The sequence below is a fragment of the Staurois parvus genome, unplaced genomic scaffold (assembly GCF_062004578.1).
Source record: "Staurois parvus isolate SC_StPar_1 unplaced genomic scaffold, SC_StPar_1.0 ptg000303l, whole genome shotgun sequence".
In the NCBI taxonomy this organism is placed as follows: Eukaryota; Metazoa; Chordata; class Amphibia; order Anura; family Ranidae; genus Staurois; species Staurois parvus.
Genome location: NW_028318099.1, coordinates 11,842,250 through 11,853,859, shown reverse-complemented (window position 1 = coordinate 11,853,859; position 11,610 = coordinate 11,842,250). Strand labels below are relative to the sequence as shown.

The 11,610-nt window shown below is 54.1% G+C and overlaps 1 protein-coding gene across 1 annotated transcript in view; it reads left to right on the top strand.

The window, feature by feature from the left end:
- The first annotated feature begins 8,712 nt into the window (after positions 1-8,712).
- Positions 8,713-11,610, top strand: part of NSMCE4A (NSE4A component of SMC5/6 complex) — a 30,366-nt gene continuing 27,468 nt past the window's right edge. Inside the window, exon 1 of the mRNA XM_089683243.1 lies at positions 8,713-8,955. Within this exon, the coding sequence (XP_089539369.1) occupies positions 8,820-8,955 (136 nt within the window). The 5' untranslated portion in view covers positions 8,713-8,819. The remainder of the gene's footprint in view (positions 8,956-11,610) is intronic.

The following is an 11,610-nucleotide window of genomic DNA, read 5'->3' as shown; positions in this document are numbered from 1 at the left end:
ACGGACCTTCGGTCCAAACTATTGGAGGCATCCACGGCCGCGTCAGTCCCAGTTGGTGTGTCCCTCCAGAACAAGGGGGGACTCCTATGGAAGGATGGGTTGGTCATGGTCCCTGAAGAGGTCCGGACCCTTGTCCTGGGACATTGCCATGACCACCCGATGGCGGGACACTTTGGCCCAGCCAAGACCCTGGAGCTTCTCCAACGCTCTTTTTGGTGGCCAAGTATGGCCAAGGATTGTAAACTCTATGTAAGATCCTGTACCGTCTGCCAGAAAAACAAGCCATCGAGGAACAAGGCTTGGGGACTGCTGCGTCCCTTGCCGATTCCTGAACGACCGTGGCAAGGGATTGCAATGGACTTTATAGTCGAGCTCCCACCGTCCCAAGAACACACCGCGATCTTCGTGGTCATCGATCGATTATCGAAAATGGCTCACTTTGTACCATTGAGGAGGACTCCGTCTGCGTCCGAGACTGCGCGAATATTCATCCAGGAAATCGTAAGGTTACATGGAATCCCGGAGGACATCGTCTCGGATCGCGGGGTCCAATTTACATCTAGATTTTGGAGGGCCCTGTGCAAGGCCCTGGATATCAAGTTGTCCCTCTCCTCTGCTTTCCACCCTCAGACCAACGGACAGACCGAGAGGACAAACCAGACCCTAGAACAATACTTGCGTTGCTACACATCCTTCCTTCAAGATAATTGGTTACTACTGTTGCCTTTAGCGGAATTTGCATATAACAACGCAAGCCATTCAGCGACAGGGCAATCTCCGTTCTTCTCTAATTACGGATTTCACCCTGTCTTTCTTCCTGATTTGGTCTCTGAGTGCCCAGTTCCGGCAACGCAAGACGCATTAAACTTCTTCTCCTCGAACAACAAAGTACTACAGGAAGCCATCGCTCGGGCCCAGTAGGATAACAAGAATGCATATAACAAGAAACGAAGAGGGAATCTGGTGCTGAAGCCTGGGGATAAGGTCTGGTTGGCAACAACCAACTTGAGAATGCTTTGTCCCTCAAAGAAATTGGGACCTAAATTCGTGGGGCCTTTTTGTGTGAAGCGAATGGTCAACGAGGTGGCATATGAACTTACCCTCCCTGAAACATTCAGAATTCATCCTGTTTTCCACGTGTCCTTACTTAAACCTGTGATCCCGGATGCCTTCCCAGAACGTGAATCCAGGCCTCCGGAGGCCATAACGGTGGAGGGACAAGAAGAATATGAGGTGGAAACGATCCTGAAGTGCCGAAGAAGGGAGGGCCAGACCCAATTTCTTATAAAATGGAAGGGCTATGGCCCCGAGGACAATTCTTGGGAACCAGCCCATAATGTCCATGCACCCAGACTTGTCCGGCGGTTTCTTCGTGACCACCCGTGGTGGAGAGATCGGGTGGGCATCCGGAGGTTGCCCGTAGGGGGGGGGCAATGTCAGGGATCCCCTCGATCCCCGCCGCGATGGTCCCGGCGCAGGCGCAGTATGCCGCCCTGTGCATGGACGCGGGCTCTAGGTCCGGGCCGGCCGCGGCGCGTGAGTTCGCGCATGCGCAATAGGAGCCGCGGCCGCCCGCTGGGCACCAATGGCAGCGCAGGGCGCGATATTTAAACGGCCCTGAGCTGTCATTCAGTGCCTTCTGGTCTTGTCCTTGACCTGTATCCTGTATCCTGTATCTGAACCTGTAAGTTGCTGACCCGGATTGTACCTGACCACTGCTGAATTCTCCTGCCCAGACCCTTGCTTTGCCTGACCTCTCTTCCGTATGTCCCCTATTGGATTTGACCTACTGTTGATGACCTGGCATGTGACCCGACTATTCTCTGCCCGCTGCCTTGTACCGTGCTGTCCTCCCCGTTACCGACCCGGCTTGCCTGACTCTGCACTTGCTCATCCATCCATCCATTCCTCTCAGCGGGGTTCCCAGACCTCCTCATATCAGGCTCTCTCCCGTGGGAGCCCCTGGCGACCACCCCTACCACTGACGGGTGCCCTCAGTAAGCACGACCTGGTCCCGGGGTACTCCAAGTCCATCCCCACCATCAGGGGCTCTGGTGAACAAGTACTCTGGGACTTAGACTCCGTGCGCTGGGGACGCCTGATTAGTGGAGTGCTAGTGGTGTCGCCAGGCGGTCCCTTACACCCAGCCTGATGCCTGTACCCAGCCTGATGCCTGTACCCAGCCTGATGCCTGTACGCAGCCTGATGCCTGTACTCAGCCTGATGCCTGTACTCAGCCTGATGCCTGTACTCAGCCTGATGCCTGTACTCAGCCTGATGCCTCTATTCAGCCTGATGCCTGCATTCAGCCTGATGCCTCTACCCAGCATGATGAACTGATCCAGCCTGACGATCCTATTAGGCCAGTTGACTCGATGCCCGCTGTTGATCCAGATGATCCGGTACCTGATCCGGTGCCCGCTGTCGTGCCAATTGACTCAGAGCCCGCTGTCGTATCTGGTGACTCGGTGCCCACTGCCTTGCCAGATGACGCGGTGCCCGCTGGCGAGCCAAATGACCTGATGCCTGGTGACCCAGTGCCCGCTGTCATACCTGGTGACCCGATGCCCGCTGTCGAGCCAGACAATCCGGTACCTGATGACCCGGTGCCCGCTGTCGTGCCAATTGACTCAGAGCCCACTGTCGTGCCTGGTGACTTGGTGCCCACTGTCTTGCCAGATGACGCGGTGCCCGCTGTTGAGCCAAGTGACCTGATGCCTGGTGACCCGATGCCCGCTGTCCAGCCAGACGATCCAATGTCTGACCCAGTGCCCGCGGTCATACCAGTTGACTCGGAGCCCACTGCCTTGCCAGATGATGCGGTGCCCGCTGTCAAGCCAAATGACCTGATGCCTGGTGACCCGATGCCTGCTGTCCAGCCAGACGATCCAATGTCTGACCCAGTGCCAGCGGTCATGCCAGTTGACTCGGAGCCCACTGTCGTGCCTGGTGACTCGGTGCCCGCCGCTCCGCCTGGGGGCCCGAGACCTGTCGCTCTGCCTGGGGGTCCGGCGCCCGCCGCTCCGCCTGGGGGTCCGGCGCCCGCCGCTCCGCCTGGGGGCCTGAGACCTGTCGCTCCGCCTGGGGGCCTGAGACCTGTCGCTCCGCCTGGGGGCCTGAGACCTGTCGCTCCGCCTGGGGGCCTGAGACCTGTCGCTCCGCCTGGGGGCCTGAGACCTGTCGCTCCGCCTGGGGGCCTGAGACCTGTCGCTCCGCCTGGGGGCCTGAGACCTGTCGCTCCGCCTGGGGGCCTGAGACCAGTCGCTCCGCCTGGGGGCCTGAGACCAGTCGCTCCGCCTGGGGGCCTGAGACCAGTCGCTCCGCCTGGGGGCCTGAGACCAGTCGCTCCGCCTGGGGGCCTGAGACCAGTCGCTCCGCCTGGGGGCCTGAGACCTGTCGCTCCGCCTGGGGGCCTGAGACCTGTCGCTCCGCCTGGGGGCCTGAGACCTGTCGCTCCGCCTGGGGGCCTGAGACCTGTCGCTCCGCCTGGGGGCCTGAGACCTGTCGCTCCGCCTGGGGGCCTGAGACCTGTCGCTCCGCCTGGGGGCCTGAGACCTGTCGCTCCGCCTGGGGGCCTGAGACCTGTCGCTCCGCCTGGGGGCCTGAGACCTGTCGCTCCGCCTGGGGGCCTGAGACCTGTCGCTCCGCCTGGGGGCCTGAGACCTGTCGCTCCGCCTGGGGGCCTGAGACCTGTCGCTCCGCCTGGGGGCCCGAGACCTGTCGCTCCGCCTGGGGGCCCGAGACCTGTCGCTCCGCCTGGGGGTCCGGCGCCCGCCGCTCCGCCTGGGGGCCCGAGACCTGTCGCTCCGCCTGGGGGTCCGGCGCCCGCCGCTCCGCCTGGGGGCCCGAGACCTGTCGCTCCGCCTGGGGGCCCGAGACCTGTCGCTCCGCCTGGGGGTCCGGCGCCCGCCGCTCCGCCTGGGGGCCCGAGACCTGTCGCTCCGCCTGGGGGTCTGGCGCCCGCCGCTCCGCCTGGGGGCCCGAGACCTGTTGCTCCGCCTGGGGGTCTGGCGCCCGCCGCTCCGCCTGGGGGCCCGAGACCTGTTGCTCCGCCTGGGGGTCCGGCGCCCGCCGCTCCGCCTGGGGGCCCGAGACCTGTCGCTCCGCCTGGGGGTCCGGCGCCCGCCGCTCCGCCTGGGGGCCCGGCGCCCGCCGCTCTGCCTGGGGGCCCGAGACCTGTCGCTCCGCCTGGGGGTCCGGCGCCCGCCGCTCCGCCTGGGGGTCTGGCGCCCGCCGCTCCGCCTGGGGGCCCGAGACCTGTCGCTCCGCCTGGGGGCCCGATGCCTGTCGCCCCTCCCAGGGGCCCGATGCCTGTCGCCCCGCCGGGGGGCCCGATGCCTGTCGCCCCTCCCGGGGGCCCGATGCCTGTCGCCCCGCCTGGGGGCCCGATGCCTGTCGCCCCGCCCGGTGCCTGCCGCTCCGCCCGGTGGCCCGGTGCCTGCCGCTCCGCCCGGTGGCCCGCTGCCTGCCGCTTCGCCCGGAGTCCAGCCCGATGTGCCTCTGCCCGGAGTCCAGCCCGATGTGCCTCTGCCCGGAGTCCAGCCCGATGTGCCTCTGCCCGGAGTCCAGCCCGATGTGCCTCTGCCCGGAGTCCAGCCCGATGTGCCTCTGCCCGGAGTCCAGCCCGATGTGCCTCTGCCCGGAGTCCAACCCGATGTGCCTCTGCCCGATGTGCCTCTGCCCGGTGTGCCTCTGCCCGGTGTGCCCCTGCCCGGTGTGCCAGTCTTTGATATCCCGCCAGTTACCAGACCCGGGCGGTGGAACATTTTGCCCAGCTAGGACTGTTTGGAGCGTCCTGAGGCCGCTCCTTGAGGGGGGGGTACTGTCAGGAATGGACTGGCCAGCAATAGTGGGACTCACCTGCCTTATGAGCTGCAGTACCAGGGCTGGCCAGCGGGTGCTCCCAGCAATCAGAGACTCAACCTTGCAGCCAGTCAAACACCTGGAACTGATTATACTGGTGTATTTAAGGGATGGCAAGACCTGAAGACTCTGCCTTGGTGTGTGTTTTTCCTGGGCCCTGTATCCTGTTCCTGCATCCTGTTCCTGTTCCTGTCTTGTCGCTGACCCTGCCTGATCTGACCTCTGCTGACTTCTCCTGCTCTGACCCCGGCTCGTTCCTGACCATCCCTCTGCCTGACCCTCTGTACCACTCTGCCCGCTACCTGCTGAACCTGGCTTGTGACCCCGACCATTCTCCGCTTGCTCCCCCTGTACCTACCTGCTCGATTGATATTGACCCGGCCTGCCTGACGACGCTTGCATTGTATGTAATGTTATCTGTGGGTGGTTTGTTTGGTTTGTTTGCACTGTGTTATGTTTTAGTATTGCACTGCGTTTATGTTTGTATTGTTAGTGTTAATAAATTATATTGTTTATAACATATCTGAAGTCTGCGTTTCCCTGCGTCAGTCACACACCTCTGGTCATACCCGGGAGCCCTGACAGAAGGGGTGTTGGGAATGCAACAGCATGTACTATAATGTACTATATACAGTATTCTGTGGTAATATCACTTGACCAGTAGATGGCACTATACACTAAAGGTTACTAGTTGTGTATGTGTAAAACTTGCTGATTCCTTCCTCCTCTCTATCATCTCTTCAGGAAGTAATAAGTCTGCTGTAATATGTCTGCTGAAATGTGCTCTGTATGTTTGTAACTTAAGCCACACAAGTAAAGCCTGAATTCTGCTATCACTACCAGTGTCTTCTATAACACATAACCAACATCTTTGAGAGCGCTCACTGTGTGTCTTTTACCTATACAGCTGGGGTTTGTGTATAGCTTCCAAAAATATCATTCACTAAAGATGCATGAGAAATACCTTTACCATCTGCTGTAACAAATCCCCTGCACTGCCAGATTTTGCCAAAATCATGCACTACACCAAATGCGTACTTGGAATCTGTGTAAATGTTAACATCTTTTCCTTCAAATAATTCCAGGCACGGGTCAGAGCTATGAGCTCTGCAGCCTGTACAACATAACAGAATTCAAATCTCACGGGAACGTCTTGTATGTAAAATAAACCAGTTAGTAGGCACAAAGCAAAAGTTAGTTAACAACCCTTTCAGCGGTCAGGTGCAACACCCAACTAGTCCTCATCTGGGACTGCTTCACAGTACATTCTGGAAACCCTTGCCCAAGGATAACCTCAGGACAGCCGGGTGGATGAGGAGAGCGCTCCATGTTAAAGACTGTTGCTAATTTTTGATCCACGTTTTTGTACAGTTTTACTGAAAAGTTGTCCTCAAGTTCTGAAGTTCCTTGGGCATCCCATATACCCCTAGACCCCATCCAAGTTGTTAACCTCTAATAAATACAACAACAAAAAAACAAGCTCAAGGACTGTTTTAGTTACTCTGAAAGAAAATGTGGAAAAATATGTATTTTCTCGCTGTGCAGAGCTTAGGGGGACCCAGTAAAATCCAGTGGCCCTCAAGGGGGTAGCATAACACATGTATGACCGGCTTTATCCTTTGCTTTACCTAAATGATAACATGATAAGGGCTCATTTAGAAATGCACAGAAATCTGAGCGGCCATTAACACACCTAATGCATTAAGATGTGTCAACAATTCATTTTTTGCATTGTGTTGAACACTTGCCAGATGCCCTCTGTGTTGATTTTCTATTGCATGGATATTTATATCATCATCTTGGCTTGTGACGTTTTCTAAATGAATCTCAACACCATAGGGGTGTTTGTTGTGTATTTACTTTGACATCAATGGAAGCATTTAGGGAATGGTAAAGCTTGGGTCAATTTTTATGCCATGCAATGCAGACAAGTGAACAACACTGCAGCGCACTCCATTTTGACAGGCGTTCCAACAGCTTAAAGAACACCCAGGAATCACCTACATTTGAGGCTAGTGTAAACTTAAGGTATAACTAAAGGCAAAACTTTTCTCAGCTTTGCATAGAGTGGAGAGGAATTACAACGCCTGCCAGGTTTTCATTGCAGTCTGTGCCCCCATTAGGGAGCTTCCCCCTCTCTATTTGTTGTGTTCACCATTATCATTGAAAGTAAAAGAAAATCCCAAATTTTGGGTTGTCCCCAGAAAAGTATTAGAGAGGAAATCTTCCCATGGGGACATTGGTTGTGGTGATCTGGGATGGGGGGGTTTCAAGGGATTCCCTTAATTTTCACAGATTAACTCTCACTTCCTGTTTTGGCTGTGGGACAGGAAGTGAAGGGAAATCTCTGCAAAATGGCAGATGGCAAAAAAATCCGATAGAGGTTTCAACCCTCCATTATTCTATCCCAAATGAAAAAAAAAGGTTCTGCCAATAATTCTACTTTACCCTCTTGGCGCCGGCTGCACGCAAATGTACTCTCATGCCTAGTGTGGTCAGTTTTCAATAGGAAAGCAGAGGGACTGGCAGGAACACCAGGGATTTTACACAAAGGAAGCAATACAAAGTAACAGGATACTTTAACCGCCTCCTGCCCACCATATAAGGAAATGATGGGCGTAAGGCGGTTCTCTCTAACCACATGTGCGTTGCTCCGGGAGCACACAGCGCGGCGATCGGCGGTGCGCTGTGTCCCTCGGACCGATCAACGGAAAGAGCCGAAGATGTCAGCTTGGTCATGCAATCAGCTGTGTCCAATCACAGCTGATCACATGTAAATAAGGAATGCCGGTTATCAGCATTTCTCTCGTCACGAGCTGTCACGCTGACGGCTCCAGAGGAGAGGAGAGTCGGTAATCGGCATTCCTCGGAGGGGACATGTACACTGATCGTCAGGGCACTGATGATCAGTGTGCCCTGATGATCAGTGTAGCCCCAGCAGTGCCACCTGTCTGTGTCCAATGCCAGCTGTCAGTGCTCATCAATACCACCTGCCAGTGCCCATCAGTGCCATATCAATGCCACATCTCAGTGCCCATCTGAGCTGCCTTTCAGTGCCACCTATCAGTGCCAGTCAGTGCCACCTATCAATGCCAGTCAGTGCTGCCTATCAGTGCCAGTCAGTGCCACCTATCTGTGCCTGTCAGTGCTGCCTATCAGTGCCAGTCGGTGCCACCTATCTGTGCCCGTCAGTGCCGCCTCTCTGTGCCCGTCAGTGCTGCCTATCAGTGCCATATATGAGTGCTGCATTTCAGTACCCATCAGTGACGCCTGTCAATGCCTATCAGTGTCACCTACCAGTGCCTCCTCATCAGTGCCACCTATCAGTGCAGCATATCAGTGCCCATCACTGCAGCCTCATTAGCGCACATCAGTGAAGGAGAAAAATCACTTATTCACAAAATGTTATAACAAAAACTAAGAAAAAAAAATTTTTTTTCAGAATTTTCAGTTGTTTTTGGTTTGTTTAGCAAAAAATAAAAAAAACCCAGAGGTGATTAAATACCATAAAAAAAGCTTTGTCTAAAAAAAAATGATACATATTTCATATGGGTAGTGTTGCATGACCGCGCAATTATCAATGTGTGACAGCGCTGAAAGCTAGAAATTGGCCTGTGCAGGAAGGCAGTATAAGTGCCCTGTAGGTAGTGGTTAAATCCAGATACATGGTAGAGCAGACACAGATCAGGAATATGGAACGTTGGGTTTACAGAAAGTGTTAGTCTTCAAAACCGACTACATTTCCAGAGTGGAACCTCTAACATCTGCCACACCTCATCTCTGACCTTTGTGTTCTCAGTGATTAAATAAAGTTGAATTTAGAGGGATCAGAACGAGGCTTGGTCCGCAGAGCTCCGCTGGGTCACGTGTTCCCCGGTCCCTGCCGGCCTCCGTAGTGCTGCGGCGCCAAAGCCAAGTAATCGGAGTTCGGGCGGCTGTCATCGGGCTCTTCCAGGATGTCCAGCCGGAGATCCACGAGTGGGGAGGACCATGGGGACTCGTTCATGGACGGGGACGGAGCAGGAGAGCGGGACAATGGGAGCCGACGGGAGATCCGACACAAGTACCGGGAGCTAATGCAGAACATGCAGCGTGAGTGTCCTGGGGGGGAGAAGAGGGCGAGCATGCAGAGCAGCCTATAGTGTGATAGGAACCCTGGACAAAACTGTTAATTGGATAACACCCAGTCTTAGTGCTGATTGTCAGCTCTGTGATCCAGGGCCAGGACAAGGGGTGGGCAGGAGGGACAGGTGCCCTGGGCACAGTAGAGCAAGAGGAAGAGAATGGCTGCAGTGTAGTAAACGCATTCTCTGCCATCCTATAATAGAACTACTGCTACAGGGCGGCATGGCTGCGCAGAATCATGTGTGTATATATACATGATTTGCATTTCCGGGTAAGGGGCTCGCGCTGCCCTACCTGCGCCGCCATTGGTGGCTAGGGATATCAATCACCGGGTCCTGAGATTCCCCCACCAGCACCCGGCGATCGCCATGTAAAACTGAGAGGGGAAAGACCTGTGTAAACAACACAGGTCTCTCTCCTGCCAACAAGGACATGCTGCTTTGTATTCACAGCACAGCAAAGAAATACAGAGCAGCATGTCTTCCTAGTAAGACACACAGCACACAGTCAACCCTTTGATCTCCCCAGATGTTAACCCCTTCCTGCCCAGTGTCATTTGTACAGTGTCAGTGCTTTTTATTAGCATTGATCACTGTATTAGTGTCATTGGGATGTCAGTGGCAGTTAGTTCCCCCCAGTGTCAGAATGCCTGCCGCAGTCTCGCTATAAGTCGCTGATCGCTCCCATTACTATATAAACTAAAAATTCCAGTATATATACCGCCGTTTGTAAACACTATAACTTTCACGTAAACCAATTAATTTACATGAAGTTGAAAATAAGTGAGCGCTCAATCAACACAGGGAATAGCGACCATGCACCAAAGGCACCATATAAGACCTTCAGGTAAACAGTAATATACTAAAAAGGTACAGCACTGGTAAAAATCACAAATATAATGTATATATGCTAAATTCATATATAGATAATTACTGTATTTTTCGCTCCATAAGACGCACTTTTTTCCCCCCAAAAAAGGGGGAAAAATGTCAGTGCGTCTTATGGAGCGAATATGGAGCGGCCGGTCCGGTATTTCCACCGCCGCCGTGTCAGAATACCGGGCAGGCCGCTGAGCTCTGCAGCAGGACCTTATGGAGATGACTGCTGACCTTTGGGGAGATGGGGAGCGGGTACCTGAATTTGACAGATTCCCGCTCTTACTTCCGCGGAGTTGTTCTTTGATCTTACTTGTTCCTCTATCCAGCGGCGCGCTGTCTTCCCGGCTTCTGTAGTGTGGGTGCTGGGCTTGACAGCCGGGTGCCCAGTGCGTATGCGCAAGAAGCGGTGCTTTTTGTGAATGGTAAGGCGGTACCTGGGACACATGACAGATCCCAGAAGCCGCCGGACCAATCACAAAGTGCAAGTACTTCTCGCCCATGCGCACTGGGCACCCGGCTGTCATGCCGAGCGCCGACACTACAGAAGCCGGGAAGACAGCGCGCGGCTGGATAGAGGAACAAGTAAGATCAAAGTACAACTCCGTGGAAGTAAGAGCGGGTACCTGTCAAATTCAGGTACCCGCTCCCCCTCCCCAAAGGTCAGCAGTCATCTCCTGTGCTGTCCGCAGTCTCTGGTCATCCCTGTGCTGTCCGCAGTCTCTGGTCATCCCTGTGCTGTCCGCAGTCTCTGGTCATCCCTGTACTGTGTCCGCAGTCTCTGGCCATCCCTGTGCTGTCCGCAGTCTCTAGTCATCTCTGTACTGTCCGCAGTCTCTGGTCTTCTCCTGTAGTATGTCTGCAGCCGATTAGTTCAGAATTAATTTTTTCCTGTTTTCTGCCTCTAAAACCTAGGTGCATCTTATGGTCAGGTGCGTCTTATGGAGCGAAAAATACGGTTATCATCAATAAGGTGACATTGTGCAAATTCATATGCAACTAGAATCTGTGACTAATATTGCAAAAAAAAAAAAAAAAAATTTGGAGCATACCAAAAGGTGACAGTGTGGTTGAAATCACAGACGGACGCATAGACGTCCACAAATTGAGCCTTGTATATAAATAGATAAGTAAGGTGACATTGTGCAAGCATATATGCCACTATATTATGTGGCTAATATCGTGAAAGATCTATAACCAATCTAAATGAGTCCAAAAAATGTGAACAAGATCGCTGATGATCTTCAGGCGTCCAATAACTGGAAACGTGAAAAAGGTGAGAAAATAAGGTAAAGACTGCGCACTCACCAGATACGCAATCTTTATGCGCATTTGTATATCATAAAAACGCATCAGACGCCCTCACATAGGTCTGGTCAGATCTGGTGATGTAGCCTCCACTGCTTCAAAATCCATACTCCAATAGCATACGCTCTGCAATCATGATGAGCTCCCACAGGGGCTCAAAAAAACAGAGGAAGCCAATAGTGTAGTATGTCAAGGATATTTATTCCAAAGTTCAGGCAGATGGGTATAAAAGAGTAATACTGACCAAATCAGGATGGCCGCCGGGACTCCTCGTGGTGTCGGGTGGTTACCAGGTAAGCTGAATCCCTATGACTATGAGTCATAGCTCGAAACGCGTCAGTGTATAGCTACAGCTGATTGACGCTACACCGCTGGCACTACGAGGAGTCCCAGCGGCCATCCTGATTTGGTCAGTATCCTGGGTTTCCTCCAGGTACTC